Here is a 20,841-nt window from a genome sequence, read left to right as displayed (position 1 = left end):
CAGCTCATCCTATGCAAAATGCACATAATTATATAATATTTCTTTACCTTTCTTATAAAATATTTGGTGGTTAAGAGAGATTTCTCAGCTCTTTTCAAATGTACATTTAATAAAAAGCGCACAACAAACAAGGTCTGTTGGTGATAGAGGATTTACCTGTTCATAGCACAAGTCAGATAATTTTTGTATTCAATCTGATTTGCTGCTGGAAATGATACATTTGTAAAGAAAAAAAAAAAGAAATAATGAATAAAATTGATTATTCTACTGGCTAGGCTTTCTCTGCTTAGTGGCCATGATTTTTTTACCCCATATCAAGACAAACCAATCAATTTGATTTATCAACAAAGGAAGAGGAGAGTACAAGTGACCTGCAGACCTTTGCATCCTCGGGCCATGGATGGAATAAAATCTAAACAATAATTAATTTATGCTGATAGTTTTAATTGTTGCTACTCCCCTGTGAAGGTGCAACAGTAGTGAGAAAAATGTGACTTTTAGTTCTCTGCTCTCTGCCCAGTTGGGGGCTTGCTGGGTACATATCGCTGTAGCAAGAGGCTTTTAATAATCCAAATTAGAAAAGGATTATAACCTGTATAACTCCCTCCAAAAGCAGTTTGTTAGTATCAAATGTGTATACAACACTATATGTACTTATGGTGCCTGCAGAAATACACTGATTTTATCCTAAAGTTAATATTAGATTTCATCATAGGATTTGTTTTAGGGCTTCTCCAAAGAAGAATATAAATTGTATTTCTGTATTCACTGTATGCATGGAGTTGCCATCTTTGTGAGTTTCTTTTCCATTTTCAATAAAACAGACAATTAGAGGGAGAAGCAGGATTGCTGCAGCACCTGTGTGACTGTCTGGAAGCCTTTCCTTCCCCAGTCCTGATTGATCCCAGACATAATAGCAGTTCTGTTCTTTTTCAAGAGTTGAACGTGGGTTTGGCTGCTGTGGGTGCTGAAGTGATTGTGTTTTGTCCTTTCTGATATCAGGATGAAGCTTGCTCATTTTCAGCCAGAAAACTGAGTGAATGTTTTTCTACAGCAGCTGAACTGAAGGAAGAGAGAGGGAAGTGCATTTATGTAAAAATTCTGACTGTGGGTCAGCTCAAATACTGAGGTGCTCAAGGCTTTTTGTTGAAAGGGGAAACTTTGAAGTAAATGAGGCTTTAAGTCATTATGAACAAATGTAAAGTTCTGAATCACAAAGTGTTTTTGGAGCATTCATGGAACAGGAAGGAAAGCAAAGTTCTTTTATATCTTGTAGTGTTTCTGACTTTTTTTAGAGATGTGGCAAACCTCTTTTCAATTCTTCTGGTTCAATCAGTCTGAAAAGTCAGGACCAACCCACACAAAGGTTAAGACAGGGACAGGTTATCTGTAAGGTCAGTCAGATCTCACTTCTACAACTTGGCTTAAAGCCCCTGTGATGGCCAGTGAGGTTATTTGAACCCGATTTTGTGTTTGCTTGGGTGACAGTGCCATCTGTTATGTCAAAAGGCACAGTGGTAAAACACTTCCAGCTGAAACACACAGCTTGAGCTCTGTTTTAAAAAGCTGATCCAAGTGATTTTATATTCCTCTTCCTTTTCTCCAAAATACTTAGCTCTCCTAATGATCAAACTCTTAGTGTGGTTCAACCAGTCCCAAGGAGCCTCTAGCTTCTGCCACTGAGGTAATTCTCTTTTAGAACTATAAAATAATCCTCTGGAGGAATTAATGAAAACTTCTAACTGTAGATCTATGAAATTTATTATATACTCTTATTTTGATCAGCTTTTTCAGACTTCTCTCTGCAGCCTGTCTGCAATAACAGTTAATATTGATAGAAATTGAAGGTGCAGGAATCCTCAGTCATCACAACATTATGGGAGAAGCCAGGTGTCTCCTCCCTCTGCTAAAAAAAAAAAACAAAAAAACCAAAAAAACACATTAAAAATAGGGCACCATTAAAATAGAAATGGGAGTTTAATGTACTTTATAGTAGTTCTGCTTCTGTTATGTTCAGTGCTAAGATCACTGTATTTCAAATTTGTGGGAGAAATGCTAATGCTGTATCTGCTATATATGTTATAAAATGTACTTTTTCCCATTAAAAGAAATATCAAAGGCTAGCATGTGATAGGCAATATCAGAATAAAATCTGCAGAGAGCAGAAGTGAATTTTCTGTATCATTGGAAGGATTCAGATATTTCAGAATTTTGCAGCTGAATTTTGAGCTGTAAGCACTAATTTTCTTTCTTGGGCTGCCACAGTTCCCTGCAGGTGTTATTGATGTGGGTGCTTAGTTAAGTTGGATGTAGTATTTTGTTTCAAAGCCAGTTTAATTTCAAAGCCCCATGTCTTTTACTTAAATAATTATAGCCTGTGCTGCTACCTCACATCAATACTGGTGTAATCTGTGCTAAGAAATACTGTGCACATTTATAAACTAGACACCAAGTGATAATGACTTATTAAACCCCTCCAAATGGCCTTTTTTAATGGGAAGTCTGCATGGTGCTACCACACACCATCTTAAATTGATTAGTATGTAGCTTTAAAAAGCAAATTTACAGTGGAGGTATTACATGTAATACCATATAAAGTGCTGCACTTAGAACATAATGAGGTTAAAGTCCTTGCAAAATTACAAAAAGCCAGTGGGGAAAGTCACACCACTGATGAGCTGTTGCTTCTGCAGGAAATTCACACTTTCATTTTGTATCCAGAGTGGCCCAGAAGTCACCAATGTTCCCTCCTGCCATGTGTCCCTCAGTTCCTGTCAGTGCTCTCTGGTTGAGGGAAGCCCTGCTCCCCTGTTTGCTCATGCCCCACACAGAGCTGCTGCCCTTGGCACTGGGTCATGACAAAATCCCTGATTTTCATTCAGGCTCCGGCAGCTCCGTCTCCGTTCCAGAACCATCCTGACAAATGTCTGGGGCAGCCACTCAGGTGTCCTCTCCATCTATTGAGAAACAGCAGATGAGGGAGGGAGGTTTGTCAGCTCATTTTGTCTGCTGTAGATTTGAAGTGACTGGGAAATGTTTGTCTGTAAGTATGAATTTGCTTTTGAAATCCAGTGAACTGACTTTATTTCAGTGCCTTTTATTTGCTGTGAATTTCCTGTAACACTCAGACATTACCTGCACAGGTCCTTCATGAATAGCAATAACTCTTAATGTTGAAATATAACTATTCCATTTTATGGGAATATTTTGAGTTGGTATGTGTCTCTGTGTTACAGGAATCATCAGTTGATGAGCTGAAATAATCTCTTATGTCTTCCTTAATGAGAATAGTCTTTCCTAGTGCTGGTCATTTCCTCTGAGGGGGAAAGTTTAATTTAAGGAATTCACTGGTGAACAACCTGCAAGAATTTTGGCTTTCTCTCTGTATAAGCAACTAAATACCATTTTAATTTTTTTTTAAAATCTATACCATAAATATTAATTCTGGTTCTGCCCCAAGAAATGCCACTTATTATCTGCAGCATAGTCCCCACATCTTTTCTATCTTCATATCAGTTAAGAGAGTTTATCTATTGCTCTATTTATCTATCTATTGTAGAAGATGCTTCCCACCAAGATGGGGCACATTTGGAAATGCATTTTGTGCACTGAGTATCCATATCTGTAAGGGCATCTGCTCCTCTTCTTCTTATATCTCATGGCTGTATAATATGACTGGTAACAGCTGCTGATTCTTTATTTGAATGTGGAATATCAAAAACTGGATTTTGGTTTCAGTTGCTTGTTTTGGGTTTGGTTGTTGGTTTTGGTTGGGGTTTTTGTGTGGCTTTTTTGTGTGTTTTTGGTTTCTTGTTTCTTTTTTTCTTTTGGTTGGTTTTTTTTCCATTTGATTGCAATTAAATTCCTTCTAGCTATAAGCTTTAGGGAGAAATTTAAAACTTTGATTCTTCCTTTACTAATCAATCTAGAAAACCCTGTTAAAATTTTTATTTATTGATTCTTGTGTCATGTTTATTGAGATCAGATGATCTTCTTTAAAGAAAAAATTGAATCTACAAATGCCTTTGTAGTATAAATGAGGTATTGGAGTATAGACTCATGTACACCTTTATTGCTGTTAAACATATTCTTTCAACTTATGCTCTGTTTGGAATAGCTATGTCTTCTTGTTGCTGCCTTTTAGAAGAATTTCTGGGTTTTTTGATAGTTTAGTTTTCCAGTAGGATGTGCAGGAGGTCAGGCTGGATGACTTTAACTTCAGTGTCATTGTTTCTGGTCTCTGTATGAGTTGCTCGAGAACTATTATCAGGTAACCAACTCCATAAGTGTTCCCCATTTATCTTTCAGCCCTCAGGTAACCTGGAAAAACTTGGATGTAAATAGAATTAAGCCTGGTGAAAAAATCTGAAAGAGAGGGAAAAAAAAAAAAAAAGAAAAAAAGAGAAAAAAAAGGAGTAATCCAAGGGTTAGGCTAATAAATATTACATGCTTTATCTTTCTGGTTGATGCAACCTAGGGCTATTGGAAAGGTCATCTCTTACTTCTATGCATTCTTCTAGACTTGACAGCAATTTCTCCCAGGAAATAATCACAGAATCCCTTTTCTAGTGCCCTTCTCTGGGCAGGAGTGGCTCCCACAGGTTGGTCTCTGAGCTCAAGAGCTCTGCATGCATCAGTTCAGTCTTTGTTACAGTATATTACAATGGAAGGATGCAGGGACATAAATAAACTTATCATGATAACTGAACTAGAAACATTGTCCATTTAATTTGCTCCCCAAATGGAAAATAGGACTGGTTGGAATTCTGCACCACAATTTTTGCTGCCATCTGATGAAGGCATCAGAGTGCTCTTCTGCCACTGCCAGTGGCACCACGAGCAAGCCCAGAGTAAAGTGTTATCAGCTGGTTCTGTACTCAGGCTGCTGAGGATCCTTTTGAACTCAAAGGATACAAAGGCAGGCAGGATGCTTTTATAGCTGAAGTTGCTCTGGGTGACAGGCAAACCACTCTGGGTGTGATGCAGTGTAAGTGATGTAGAAAGCAGTGCCTTTGTCACTGTTGGGGTTTGCTCTCAGGGTTTTGCTTCTGTTACTTATCAGTCATAAGTTGCCTCAGTGTACTAAGCTTTAAAATGTTTTAAGATTTCCTCTAAACTGACTTCCTATTCAAATGTTTCATTTGACATCTGCAAAAAGCATTCATTAAAGTATAATTATGGAAGAAAAATGTATTTAATGGGAAATAAATCCCTAGTTTTGCACTTGCCAATACATGTTGTCAGTTATATTGATTATTTATATATTATTTTGGCCAGCTTCTCACAAGTAAATTTAAATGAATTCATGATCTAGACCAAGTGATTGGTGCTGTGCCAGGGGAGCAGGTTCAGATGTGGTTTGGGACATGAGCCCTTCCCAGGAGCATGATTCCCATTTTCTTCCTCTCTCTCTGTGCTCAGCTGCTGCTCAGTCTCTCAGGGCTGGATATCACCCTGTCCTCTTCTCATTTTCCACAAAACTCAGGATTTTAGTAGGCACTGCATCTGTTCATTGCTGCTTAGAAGAGTTTACTTCACATTTTTGCTGTGTGAACTGTATTCTTTCTTTAAATAATTACGTGGGAAATTCTGGAATTGATGCAATTCTCTTGGTGTGTGATGAATAATCACATTATATTATATGATGGATTTTAATTGGACATACTGAATAATTTAATGTATGAAGTCTTATCAGACAGGTAGTAGAACTTCACAACAGGAAGAGTGTGCTCTTAAAAAGGATGAGTTTTATATTATACAAGGTTATAAAAAATCCTAATGTGGTCTACACAACACAGTTAATATTTACAATTTGTTAAATATTTGTAGGACTTTTTATTTCACTTATAGTTGATGTAATGACATTATCTGATGAAATATCTAAAAATAAATGTTGTGTAGGGTTAGATGCCACATCAGTTTAGCATTTAACTGTGCTAGGGTATCCTAACATTGGACTGTTTATCCCCCCTCAAGTGTCTGTCTTACAAGTGAAAAATAAATGCACTGGAATCTCAGATACTAATTAGAAGTAGCAGCTAGAAACCCAGAACCTAGAAATCACTGTGCTGAAAGATTTCAAAGGCTTTTTGTCTTAAAAAACTAGCAGGTTAGAAAAAAATGGGATGCAGATTGTTTATCACATTATGCTTTATTTCCATTCCCTTGTGATGTTTCAGAATAAGTGTGTTTAACTGGCTCTAAGACTGCAGAAGCATGAGTGACAGCTTTATGTCTTTTCACAGCTGAAAATAAAATTATATTTCACAGGTACTCCTGTAGATATTGCTTATTTACTGAAAATGAATATATTTTTCTTTGCTTTATATGTTGTATACTCCTGTTATTTCTCCTAGAGGTAAGGAGAACAGTGATTAAGTCCTGAAGCAAGTGCCAGATCCAAGCTGTGCCAAACTTTGATGAGTTTCAAATATTTTTAAAGTTACAGTTTTCTCCCAGCTGCTTTCCTTGCTGTATGAAATAAGTAACTTGCTTTTGCCAAGAGTTACTATATTTTTTATTTTTTTTTTCTTTCTCTTTCTTTTCTCTCTCTCTTTTTGTTTTTTTAAGCATTTCTCTCTTCTTTCTTTTCATCTCCCAAAACCAAATATGCCAAGCATGTCCTGATCACTGAGCAGAGACTCATAGTGCTGATATTTCACTCCAGAGAGCTTGGAAGATTTTTCTTCTGCTCTGCTGCTGAGTAAGGAATGTGAAAAGTGTTTCTGGGAGTCATTGGTATCAGGCCAAGGGTTCTTGGCATCTGCTTGAAATGAGACATCTATCCTCAAAGACATCTATCCTCAAATGTAGGAGCTATTTTCTTCCTAGGAAGTAGTTTTCTTCCTGGGAAGCTCCAATTCTGGGTTCTTTTCTCAGAGAAAAAAACCTGTTTCCAGTTCAGGGCTGTGTTTTGAAGGCTGATACAATGCTCTTTTTTTTTTTTTTTTTTTTTTTTTTTTTTTTTTTTTCTAAGATGAAATTAAATGTTACAGAGATAGTAATGATGTCACTTCCTGTTGGGTTTCATGTTTAGGGAAAATGCCATGGCAGAAAAAGGAATGTTTCTGCTCTCTGCAGATTGAATATATGGAGCATAGAAATTTGTATGCAGATCTTAATGAAATTATTTGGTCTTTTGATACATCATTGTATCACATAACTTATGCTTTTACTGTAACAGTGAATTGTTTCAGTGGCACAAACTGGATCCAGAGAGTTGAAGTGGGCACTCTACAGAACAGAGCAGAACAGGCTCCAATTTCTGACATCTCCTTAGTGTGCTTCATATTACTCTACAAGATTAAATGGATTTCTTTTATTGATAATTCCCTCCAGGCATTATTATAGTGAAAAGTCTTTAAGTAAGGTGTTAATGGCATCCTGGTAGGATTTGGGTTTTTTTTTTTTTTGTTTGTCAGCTCATAATATTATATCAAGAGCTACGTGGATTCTGCACTAAAGTGTTTAAAACAAATCTGCATGATCTCTATAAAGGAAAACCCAACAGGAAATTACAGGCCTGGTGCCAGAATTGCAGGTCAAAATCCTGTAATCTTGGCTGTGAAAGAATTCAGGATAGAGGTGCATAATGAGCTCTTTTGGCCCTGAAATCTCTGAATCTACTGCATAAAATGAGTGCAATCTATTCTGCTTCCATCCCTTTGGTCCAGCCTTTTTATACTTGGAATATATAATTTGGAAGACAATATCAAATTCATACACTTCATATGAGTATGTTGAATTGCTAAGTGGCTTCCCTGTAGTGACTTAAATTTCAATCTGTAAACTAGAATAAGTTTGTCTTTAGAACTGCTAAAAGTGATCTACATTTGGGAAATTTGGGAGTATTTCTGTCTGTGTTTCAATTAGGTGCATGAAGGGTTTGTTTTCATAATTGCACAAAAAATGAAAATAACAAAATTTTTTATTAATAACAAAATGACAATTTCACCATCAGGAAAGTGTTTACTAAAGATGATAAAAATGAGTAAGTGTAAACAAACTTTAAACCCCCCCATTTAGAAAGATGTTTAATATTCTTCCAAAGTGAAACGTATAGGTGTGAAAAATATGGATGTTCTGCCAAAGGCAAAGTTACACCTAAACAAATTTTGTTCCTGCTGATGTGTTTGGATCATCTCTTTTTGCATGCCCTTATATCCTTGGTAATGGATTAAGGGAGGAAATGCAAGAATCTTCATATTCAGGCTTTCCTCATAATGTAATAGTGCTTATTCCAGATGCATTTAATAATTGTTAATTATGAGCACTAGATGTATATTTTTCAGTTATGGTATTCTATTTTATTCAATCCTTCCAGTTACTTTCCTCCATTTTATGTCACAAAAATAAAAAAAATACAGACAGATACGTTAAACTTTGAACAGAATCTTTTCTATGTGTCCAAGCAGTTATTGAGCAAGTATGGACTTAGTGAAGTTAGCATTTTATTTAATAAAATAATAATATTGTTCATCTGAAAGGATGGTCTAATTCAAATGGAAAATAAAAACTGAATTTCTTGAATTCTCTGTTCAGAAGCTGGTAAGAGGTATAATTCCATGGAACAATTATTAGGATAAATTTGGAAATGTAATTTAAATATTTATTCTTTGAAACTCATGTGTGACTAAAGCATGGAGAATAGCTCTACTCTTTCCCTTGTACATCACACCTGGAGGAGGCCTGTGCTCCTCCATTTGTTGGCAATGCTGTCAAATTGCCACTAAATGCTCATGCTGGTTAAGAACAGTTGCTGCCTTGCCAAGAATGCCATTTTTCAACCTTTCCTTGATTTTCTTCCTCTTGTAATATTCCAGTTCAGCTACATTTTATTTTAAATTAATTGTAGAGATAAGCTGCACAAAATGTCCCTTACCAATGTGTCACCTTTGTAATTTTGAAAGAAGCAAAGTGAGGAACATGATGATAATGTTAAGATAGAGACTTAATTGCTTGTGTCTCTTTCTGTTTGGAACTGAGGCTTCATCTCTGAGCCAAATAAAATCTGTTGGCAAGTGCTGCAAAATTCATTGAGAATCCTTTCCAGGCCAGTATGACAAGCTTAATGCTGATGTGTTTTGATCAGAAGGCTTGTTTGTGTGAGTTTGAGCTTACACCTGAGTTTTCTGTTTGAATCCTGAGGATAAGATGCTTTCCTAGGTGATTTCCACTCCACTCCTGCTTCCTGCTGTTATGGAGTTTACCCAGGTTGTGCCAGGCAGGGCAGGACCTGTTGGGTCAAGCCAAGCACTGTCCTGGTGATCCTGCAGTCCCTGGCACTGCCTGTCCAATTCCCCACACTCCAGCAGAGCAGTGGAATTACATGTACAGATGAAACAATGGCATCCAAAATCAATGAATGCCAAAGCAAATCCTGCCAGTGTTTTCAAATGCTGGTGCCAAATCTGTGTTTCCATATCTGTGCTGATTAGATACATACAAAGTCACCATTTAATTTTCCAATTACCTGGCATGGTTATTTCCCAAGACTTTCAGTAGCAGGTGATGAACACTTATGAAAACAACACCTACATTGTTTTCATTTTGTGAGTTGAATTTAGATACACAGGTTTTAATACTTCTGGCAAAAATTCTTAATGACATGTGTGACTCTTGAATCTGTAAGTTCTATTCAAAGCTCAGATGACTGATCAGTAGAAATAATTTAATGTAGGGAAGTATTTAAGGTTCATAAAAAAGATACAAATAAAATCCAAAACAATGCTTTGATGTGATATAGATATTTCTGTGTGCATGATAATTCTTCCAAGATAATGATCTCCATTTAATCAACATGTTCTTCCTGTAAATCAGACTGAGATTTGTAAGAAGCAAGTTAAATAACTGTGAACAGAAAGTTGCCTACATGCGCTTACATTTATAATAAAATACTTTGTCCTTCAGTAGTATGAAATAAAATAAAAAAATTGGCATTGTACACCTGGAAGTCCCACTCCATGACCCTGTTTGCCTTGGATGTGCTGTGCTGGGTGTGCCAGGTTCCCAGAGCTGGATTACAGTTTGTTAAGGACCTGTGGATATCACAGCTGTGATGGTTTTACTGCCTGAGCGTGGGGCTGGGCATGGAGCCACCAGCTCTGCCTGAGTCAGCTCGTGGGTAAAAAAGGAGTGAGATAACTGCAGCCCTCTCCAGAGACTGGCCTTTTATTGGGATATGGACATCCACTGCATTTTACCTTTCTCACTTTTGGGCATTTCTAGGAAATGCCAGTCACACCTGGAGCCCTGCAGAAGCAGTGATGATGTGAGCCCTCAGGAGTCATTGTTTGGAAGGCTTAGGGAGTCCACATTCCTATTGCAAGCTGAAATACTCACTTTTATTTGAGATTTGCAGTTATATAGGAGTAGAGAAGCATATAAATCTCCCTTCATTGAAATCACTGTCTCCTCCAGAGTGCAGCCTTGCCAGTTCAGCAGTGTGTGTGAAATCCAGCCCGGCCACGCTGCCGGCTCCAGAGTGGAGCTGTCCGTGTTCCATCTGGCTGGGCTCAGCAGAAAGGTCACAAAGCTCAGCTCCCAGGGCTGCCAGGGAAATGCTGCTCTGCTGTGGTGCCTCATTATCCCTCTGGGGAAGAGGCTGCAGTAGGATGTGTGACCGAAACGGAGAATTTGTTCCCTAATTTTCTCAGTAGTCCAGGGACATGTATGCTGTTTGGACAACATCTGTCTGAGTCCATTGCCAGGCTGGCCCTTGGTGCAATGTAGGAGAGCAGAAATGTTTCCAAGTAGTTGGGAAAACTGAGGAGTTTTGGCAGAATTTTGAAGTTGGCAAGATTACAATGTTTGATGTTTCACCATCACCGTGTAATGTGGGCTAAGAAAACCAAAGTGTTGTTAGAAGTTTCACCACTCATCATCTTTACATTTTTTAAATATTTTGTCTAATTTGAAGACTGTCTCTGTGTCTCTGTTTTTTTAACACAGAGAATGGCTAAAGAAAAGTGTAGGTGCCCAAAGCTGTGTGGCACTCAAGCAGTGATGTGGCCAAGAAAGGTCTGCCATGAATGCAGCCACTTCCCCTCCCTTTCTTTTGGTGCTGATTTACTGTTAATTGCATTTCAAACAAATTGAAATGGACTAATAGACTGAAGTCTATTATCCTAGCTTTTGACACAATGAAATCATGTTTAGTGCTTTAAGGGGAGGAATGAATATCCCTGGCATTTTCCTCCAAGCAATGACAGAGATACAGATGGAGATTTCTGCATTATGAATAGTGGGATGGGGAAAGCTTTGGGAGAAATGGTAGAAACAGTCACATTTTGTACTTTAGTCCATCAACTCATTGCTCTTTGGGTTAGATAACTGCCTCCTATTTGTGCTGGCACACACTTAGATCTTTGCATTTTCATTTATTTTTGTTAATTTACTTTGTAGTGCTTTGACCAATTGTGTTCTAAAATAAGGAAGACTAAATTCTTCTATAGGAAAATAATTATGGCACAACTCTTATTTTCTTTCAACTTTTTCTAATTGTTAGAGAACTCCTTAAACAATGCCAACAACTTGCTTGCAGATTATGATTTTGGAAAGCAGAAGCTTGGATGTACTAGTGTTATTCTGAGTGTGCTCTTGAAACAGAAAATCAGACAGACCCTGCTGGGGCAGCCTTGATTTGGGAAGTTCTGAGGGATCAGATCCATATAAAGGTGCTATGCTCACTCCCAAGCAGAGTACTAGGGGAGCAGAAGAGACAATTTGTTCATCCAGGGAGACTGGAGAGGAAATAGCTTCAAATAGCTGTTGCTGCTCAATGCCAGGGATAGGAGGACCAAAGCCCTCAAGCAGTTACAATTTAAGTTATGAGTGATTTGATGAACTTCTAGAAAAAACTTGGAAATTATTCTCAATAAGAACAGCTTTCCATTACCATGGCATTACATAGTAGAGGAATATATGGTTTAATTTTGCTGTGAAAACTGAGCTGGCACTGCACAACATGTCTGGGTGGGGCTGCAGCACAGTCTCCAGCTTTATTCAGCTCTGTGGTCACCTGCATTTCATTTTATCTGCCTCTATCTTGTCTTTGTGAAGTGATTCCCTCGTGTTTCCATCTTTCCAACATGTCTAGAAGTGACTCAGGCAGCACACAGTGATGCTCTTCCAGCTGAGCTTGTCACAGACATTACAACCTGTGGCTGTGGTCATTGTCCTCCTTATTGCCTCCCACAGCTCTGCAGTGAATGTTTCCTCATCTGCTTCAGATCAAACTCCAGAGGCTTGGCTCCCCTGCACTATATATTAAACTCTTTTTGTTTTTTTTTTCCTTATAAATTAATCCCCCAGTGGATTTTTTAGTATTCAGGGGCTGTCTGGTCCCTCTGTTCTGTCTGAAGTGGGCATGGGGATAGTGTGATACTGGGCATGATCCTGTGCAGTTGCATGACAGGGAAGAAATTTCATAAATGAATATTGGCAGTTGAGCAGAGTTGAAGATTTTCATACCTCGATATGCTAAAGTAACTGGGACCACTGAAAATTGGCATGAAATGAGCTTGACTTGCTCTGCAAACCAATGACCAGATTAGGAAAAGAGGAAGATACATTGAGTGTGGATGGAAATTTGAATTTTCTAGGTCAATCCATGCCTGGGCACTTCATTCTGAAGCTCAGGAATAGCAGAGCTAATTCCTCTGTGCCTGGCAGGGTGCTACTCTCACTCTGCCACCTCCATTCCTGTAGCTGCTGCACCATAAGATCTCTGTCTGTTTTTTGATTTGTTTGCATTGGGCATAGATGGGAAAAGGAAGCAGGGATCAGAAAGAGCAGGAATTACCTGTGTGTACAACTTTGCAAGCCATTTTGAATAAGAAATGTTGTATGTACTAAAGGATTGTCTGGAGGTGTACATTCCAGGAGTACATTGCATTCTAAAACTAGTGCAGAATAATTTTTGTCTTGAGAGCATTACTAGCAGCCTAAACTTTTAGAAGTGCAGTGGAAATCTTGCTCAGCTTACACATGACTTTACTAACATATTGAAATTTGGTCTGTATCTCTAATATCTTTGTAAATGACTGTTTTATTTAATTAGTAAACACTTCATTAGACAAAGAATTGTCTAGCACCCCCTGTTTATTAAATCAGAAAGCATTCTCTATTTTAATTAGCATGACATTTTCTATAATCAATTTGATGAAATGCCATCTGCAGTTCTAATAATACTGTGTACAGCAAAGGCTGATTGACGTGTGTTGACTGCAAGATATCAACCTTCTTGCAGGTTTGCATTTGAAAAAACATGAAATATAAGGAAGGGGAGGACTCTGACTTGCTAATGCTGCTGTTTGTGCTGCAAAGCAGAATTTTAGCTAAACAAACCAAAACTTAGTAAATATTTTCAGTGGGAAAACAAGCATTAACAATCTTCAGGTTAACACTGTCAGCAATTTCAGAAAAGTACCCTGAGGCCTCCTTATTCTGGATACTATGGAAGAGATTTTCAGCCTTGCCTGAATTATTTCATTCTCTTTCCTTCACTTTTTAGACACTACTTGCTCTCTCAGGACTTTTTTAATAAATTGCCCTAATACTTGATGGTTTCTATGCACAAAACTGCCTGAGTGCTGATCTCCTTTGGGCAATTAGCTTAGGCTAAGATTTACAGTGCTCTGTGCAAATAACCAGCAATTAGCAGTCTGTGTACCTTCTTTATAAATCAGTTTTTTTGGTCAAACTATTCAATATCAGTATTAGTAAATTCTAGACCCCTTTTGAGCCAGGTTCTAGCTCAAGTTGGTCAAAGCTGGTCTTGGCTTGTATCCACTGAAATTGATTGATCCACCCAAGTTTCTCTCAGGAGCTACCATGAAATAAGCCTCATTATCAACAAGTAATAAAAATCTAGCAAATATTTTACTAAACTACTTTTGTTTGGCAAACAAAATGTACATTAACTGTACTGTGAATTTGGTAAGAGTCAGGGTTTTTTTTCACTCAAAGAAATGCTGTTGATTCTGTTGCTCCTTGTCAGTGCTAACAGCTGCAGAGATTATTCATGTTAATCTCAGTCAACATGATGACAATGTGGATTTGCAGGCTAAGCAGGTTTTAGTTTTATAATAAGCTTGGGTTGCCATGATGACTGTTCAAGGCCAAAGAATAACTCCATGTGTATTCATAGATCAAAAATCATCATTTAAAACCTCTGAGAATGGAATACACTGGGTAGAAATGCAAGTCTTGCCTGGATAAAATGAAATATGTACAGAATAGTGGAGGCTCAGATTCAGTAATCTTCTAAATACTGTGGCTTTAGTGAGCCTGTGGTGCTTCTCTATATTTTCATCAATTCTTAAGGTTCATCCAGGGCAGGATTCCTGCTTTTATGCTTTATCAAGGAAACCCCACTTGTTCCTGAAGCTGTTGGATCTTTCCAAGTACAGTACAGACAACTTCAGTTGACTGATTATGTCTCACATCCCTATTGGTCTGCAATCTCTTGTAAAATATCCCAGATTTAAAGACCTGCAGAAATGGCAAAACATTTCAGATCCCCTCTGCTCCTTCACATAAGGGACACAACTCCCTTCTCTTGACTTTCTGCTGAATTATGCAATAGCACCTGTGCCAACATCTCAAGGCACTCAGGGAGATTCCTGGAGTTACTCCATGGGAGAAAAAGAATAAATGTGATAAGCAACCTGGAGCTTTTTGTGTCACATACAGGTCTAAAGATGAAAATACCATCTCTAAAAGAGGAAAACTTCCAACTGATAAAAGTTGGATCAATATTGATGTGAAAGTGAATAGAGCACTGTACTAAAATTCAAGAGATTTGAGAGTATGTGGTAGTGTGTCCTTTCAACTCAGTCTGTGTAATTTAAGTAACAAATAATGTGCTGAATTTCAGTGCCAAGTGAAACTATAGTTTAAACTCTTCTAATAAACCAGCACCATTCAATCCTGCTGCCAGAAAGCTAAATCATTAAAGGCCATGTAGACCCTGGGCCAAATTTTTGCACTAGAACAATTCAGGAATTGATTTGTAGTGATGGGGATGTATTTAAGGATGGAAGTTAGTCCATTTTCTCCCTAAACAATACAGGGTTTTTCAGTAGGATTTACAAGAGCCTGGATTTCTCTTTTTTTTTTGGTTTTTTTTGGTCCATGTGAACATACCACGTGTAACTGTGAGTGCTATAAAGGAATTCTGTAGCATTTAAGACATGGAAGCATGTGGTCAATTCAATAAATGGGGCTAAATTCAATAAATGTAAAGAAATTATTGCAGAATTGATGGGGGTCAAGCTGCTTGTCAAGTAGGAAAAGTTTTGCATTGATTTCTTTTCATTTTGTGATGCTTTGCCTGTACTTTGACATTCCCTAGAAGAATTTATATTACACCAGGCACAGTATAGAGCTGCATTTCCTGCCAACTCATACCCTGCTCTTAAACACAACCCTAGCAGTGCTGAACCTAAACCAGAAACAATAGTCTTAGTGAAGCTATTTAGAAGAAATACTGCTTTCATTTAAAAAAATACTTGAGATTATCATGGTGCTGTATTTATGTAGTAGTGCTGTCATGGAGGGCTGTATTTATATTATTCATATGTACATCCAAACTGTGATTTAGAATGTATGGATTAATCATTTCAGCAGAACATTTATTCCATGTTCTTTGCCTAGAGATAGAACAGATGATGAAAATATTTACTTTTAGAAACATGCAATAGCATAAGAATTTGGACATTTAACCTCACAATCATAAAATAAAGTCTGTTAGCTCTGCAGCTAATACAATTCTATGAGGATGCTGCTAAAGTGAATTATTCTGCTGTGACTATCCCAGAATTTTGTTTGAATTTGTTTTCATGTAATATTTTATTTAATGTTGCATTCTTTGTGAAAGCCAAACCTGTTGAGCATCAATTTGTCCTGCAGTGATGTGTGCCCACTAGACAGCCTCCTTCTCAGTCAGCCTTGGAAGTGAGGTCAAAATCAAGATAGAACCAATTCTTCCCAAAGATAGTTCTTTATAATAACCCTATCTACCTCTTTATTTTTTTAGTGATAGAGTTTTAAATCCTCCTAATGTGTTTCCCATTAATTCTGTTTAATGCAAGTCTTGGGTATCATAAAAGAAATCAAATACCTTGAACAAAAACCCAATACAGTTTTAGCAGAGTTTTCTCTATCTAATATAACACTTTCATTTTTTCTTAGTAAGATCTATGTTCTGTCAAGTGCTATTAGGTGTTAATTATATTGCCAGCCACTATTTTTGTGGGAAGAATCCTGGATCTGTCATGCCATTATTTTATGTGGTTCTGATGTCAGGATGTTATGTACAGACCCTTGGTTGTCATGTTTTGGTAAAACAGAATAAACTAATCAATTATTAAATTCTCTTTTCAGAAATTTGGGATCTATTATAATTAGGAAATTTTCAATCAGTTGTTTGTAAGACTTTTCATGTGCATCATCCAGGGCTGGTGACTTGATAACACATTTTATTTACAGAGGCTTCCTCATGTTCTCCTTTGCTTAAGACAGAGTCTCATTTATTCTAGAGATGTCCTCAGATCAATAATATGGCTCTTCAGGGCTGCAATTTGTGCCCAGCTGAGAGCTTTTCACATGATTCTACTGTTTGTTTCAAAATAAATGAGAATTTCTTTGAAGTAAGAGCTCTACTTCTCTGAGTGCCTTTGTGAAATGTCAGAGGTCCCTGAACCTCCTTGTGGTGAAGGCACCAAGACAATAAACAAAACAAATCCATCAGTTGTGCAAATGGATGAGGCTAAGGACTAGGAATTGTTTTCTTTTGTAGAATTTCTGACTCTAGGTAACAAAAATGTAAAAAAAAAATAAAAGTATGTTTATATCTCTAGGTAACATTTGAGCTACCAATGAAAAGAATCATCATCATGTGGTGTGACCATCAACTATCACAGCCTGAAAAAATCTTGATTGAAATGGACCTTCCATATTAATTACTATGATTTCTTTTGAAGGCTCTTATGCCCTGTGTTTACATGGGATTCTGATACAATCTTTTAACCTGCAAGCCTCCATACATTTTGCAAGCATTCATTTGATTTATGCACTTCAGGAGTTACCTACAGAATCCAAGTTCAGAGAGAGGTATAATTACTGTCCAGTAAAGCCTGGCTTTTCAAGAGGTCTGACACAGTTTTCTGTTCAGATTCTTTGAGTTAATTTTCTTCTAACTTTAGAACAAAGGCTTTCATTTGTGTCTGGCACAGTATTTGCCATTCCAAATGTTGTTTTACACATTGTGAAGGACTTGCCATAAGAACCTTAGGACTGTGTATTTTATTTCTGGTTCTCTTAGGGATTTTAAGGGAAAGTTTTTTTGAGTGAATTAGTTAATGAGGCACAATTCTATAAATCCTGTTGGCAAATGACATGAAGGAGAGTAGATAAATGAGAAGGAGTAACATTCTGTACTTGTTTGGATTTGGGCAGCACAGTGTCACCTGTGGGGTCAAAATGCATGGCCTGGATCACTGCTGTTCAGTGTCTCTGGGTTATTTATGCCATTTCTCAAAATACAGTTCAATCATAACTGGGAACAGGTCTTTAGCCAGACACCTTCATTTTTTCTGTGGTACTCAGCATCATGTACCAGTGTCAGTGGAGATTTTCAGTACTGGGTTCCTAAAAGAAAACATTCAAAATAGCCTAAAGGAAGCTGTAGAAACAACCTTGTTCTGTAATTGATAACCTGAAACCAAATAACTGTCTATGAAATTTTGTTCTTTTTTATTCAAAATGAATGTTTGAAATACTTTTTCTTTAAAAGGAGCTGCTGTTAATTCCACAGTTCTCAATCTGATTTGCCTTCCTAAACTCCATCATCCCACCCCACTTCCCAGCCACAGTCCTAAAATAGCTTAGTAAGGTCTTCAAATGAGGCTTCATTAATTTTACAGAACATTCCAGAGGACATTCACTAGTGCTGTATCTCGAGTTCCTGTGGAGTCAATTAAAATAGAGCTACATTTTTCTGAAGAAGTGAAGCTTTTTTTTTTTTTTTATAACATAACCTTTTTCTCCAGTCATGTTTACTTCCCCCTTCATAAAACTCAGGGATCTGTAATGAATTTCTCAGACATTACTGAGGATCAGGGAAGATCTTTTGTGTTTCCTTTAGGCTTAATTTAGAACTTTTCCTATGCTTTTTACATTGTTATAATAAAATAGTGTCATTTAATAAAGTATAAATCTCATGCATGGGTTTTAAATAATCTGAGAGAATCAGCACTCAATCCATTCAATCTTGTTACAAATAGTGGAAATTTTGAAAGCTTTTTTTTTTTTTTTTTTCCTTAAGGCTGATTAAGTAATTGTATTTCTTGGTAATTTTGAAGGTTTTGATACAAATAAATACAAAGTATTTTTCATAGCCATCCCAATTTTTTTCAGTTTTGTTTTTTCTTGAGGTGATTATTAGATTATTTTTCTCACAAGAAATGACAAATCAAGTGAGTGGAAAAATGAAAAAGTTGCAACAGTTCATCCTGCACTGTTTTAAATGTTTTGCAAGTGGACCTACTGAGCTATAACTCTTCTTTGCTAACATTCAGTTCACAAGAAAATTCAGAATTCTGTGGTCCAGCATGAAGCACACAGAATATGGACTGCCTTAAAGCAGTCATGACTTTGTCCTGCCAGTCACTAGAAATACAGACCAGTACAGAAGTTTTGTTGGAATCACTTTTAAGGAGATGTGAATATGATGTCCAACAAAATCTTTTGGTTTTTTTGCAAAACTTCACTTTAGTATATGGCCAAAACATAGATGTATTGAATGGGGTGAGCATGCTATAGGGCATAAACTGATAATTTTGAAGCTCATGAGGCAAATCAACAAAACTTCTGTCTTGTTTGTATGTAATAAGGATACTCAAATTAATTTAACATGCTGGTTCTCTCTATAGATGTATCAAATTCTCAGTGTGTTTATTAACTGCTTATTTCTTTGCTGTTGCAGATACAGCAGTGGTGTATAAAACCAGGAATGGACATGTTGTTGAACTGAATGTAGAAACAAATACAACCACATTATTACTGGAAAACACAACTTTTGTAAGTAATATATATTATCTGCTTCTTTCTCAGTGGAAGTCTGCTAACATTTTTTTCTTGTAACAGGAGGGAGAGAGTATATATGAAATATATATATGTATAATGTATATAATATATGAAAGTTAGAGGAGATATGTTCATAACCTAGACTATATTGCATATAAATTAAAAATATAATCCATTCTTCTGTCAGTGAATGATTTCTGAATGAAGTTTTTTTTTTTTTTTTTATTCAACCTATGTGTAAATAGCCAAGATGTTGGAGAATTTGCTCTTGGTTGTTCTTTGTTCAGACCATCTGAAGGATGGATCATGCTTGGCATGTGTGCTGGGGAGTCTATCTGTGATATCTATTAAGAAAAAAAATATTTCCTAAAAGGTGGGAATGCTACTTAAATGTTGAGAGATTTTCACTGTTAGAAAAGGGAAAAATTGTTCAAGATTCATAGGAATATTTTTCTTAAGGGAAGTAAATATGCAGATAAAAATGTCATGTTAATCTCTGGTTTAGTTGTTTCTCTGTGCTTTACTGGCAGACTAGATGATTGGGGATTATTCCTCTTGACCAGTAAAGGATATATACATGAGTGGTTTCTGACTAGCAGTACTTGTTAAGAAGTATTTTAATACTTTAGTCTGCATTTTCTTTTGCTCTGCTTGCCACTGTAATTCTCAGGGATACACTTACATTCCACCCTGTGGTTCTCGTTTATCAGGGTTTTGCAGCATAATTGTGTGGCTTGTCAATCTTTCCTCATAAACGCTCCATGCAGACCACTGGCTGTTATTGTTAATCCCTATACTTTTAATTTAATAAAATCTTTTACACCTGCAGACTCAAAAGGATGATTCATTTTCATCAGTGCTCTTTGGCAAAGGCTGATTTTATTCCTGGTCTGCTCCTGGCCTTTGCTGATAGAGATTCCTCTTTTCAAAGTATAAAGCCTCAGGTAACCTTTACCTCTAACTCCTCAAACAAGAAAGGAGAGAGCAGAACTTCAGGAGAAAGAATTTGATGCTGATTTCCTAGGTCAGGGTAAAGATGGAGGAGGCTGGAGGAGAGAATTATATTTTGATGGAGTGTGTGTGTGTGATCCATTCTGTGAGCTGCACCCTTCCATATGCTGGTTTGTGCCTCAGGGTACCTCCTAGCCCAAAAAAGCCTGTCAGACACAATTAGAGGTGGGTGGAAGGGTGAATTCCTGTCAAGTACAAGCCCTGAAGTGTAAAGAAGCCCTTTCCCAGTTATTCAAGTGTGTGTGAGCACTTGCCTGGCCCACTGGGCTGCTCAGCCCCTCGTGGTGCCTGCAGTGCAGAGCTGGAGCAGCTGCCTGGCCATCCCTGATGGAAAATGTGGCTTTAATGACAGCACTTGAGTGTCCTCACAGAGGAACTCCTGCCCTTTTGGCTGCAAGTGTCTGGCCTGTGCTGTGGAGGGTGATGCCAGCATGACACACAGCCTTGCCAGCTGAGGGTGGGGGGAAGGACAGGCTGCCTCACACTGCCTCTTTCTGCAAAGCTGTTCTTCTCTGGGCTTTTTATGGAACTGATTTATCCTCAATTCACTCAAACTGAGGGAGCTCTAGCCACTAGATATCTACTGCTAATTAGAAATGTGAGAAACTGATGCAAAACAGATAATATTCAAGAACCCGTTTAGCAATTATGGGTGGAAAAAATAAAAACCTGAGTGTATTTTTTTTCCTGCAGAGCTCCTCTCTTTACACAGCCAAAAGTTGAGAGCATTACACTTTTAAA

General features: G+C 37.4%; 1 protein-coding gene across 6 annotated transcripts in view; it reads left to right on the top strand.

Annotated features, from left to right (window-relative positions):
- The window catches only part of DPP10 (dipeptidyl peptidase like 10), a 445,885-nt gene that overhangs the window by 305,047 nt on the left and 119,997 nt on the right, over nucleotides 1-20,841 (top strand). For all 6 annotated transcript variants that reach the window (XM_079310523.1, XM_079310525.1, XM_079310524.1 and 3 more), the window contains one exon: nucleotides 18,989-19,083. In XM_079310523.1, the coding sequence (XP_079166649.1) occupies nucleotides 18,989-19,083 (95 nt within the window). The remainder of the gene's footprint in view (nucleotides 1-18,988; nucleotides 19,084-20,841) is intronic.

This window comes from Erithacus rubecula (assembly GCF_903797595.1).
Source record: "Erithacus rubecula genome assembly, chromosome: 8".
NCBI lineage: Eukaryota > Metazoa > Chordata > Aves > Passeriformes > Muscicapidae > Erithacus > Erithacus rubecula.
The sequence above is the reverse complement of the archived record's forward strand: the minus strand, read 5'-3'. Positions and strand labels throughout refer to the sequence as shown.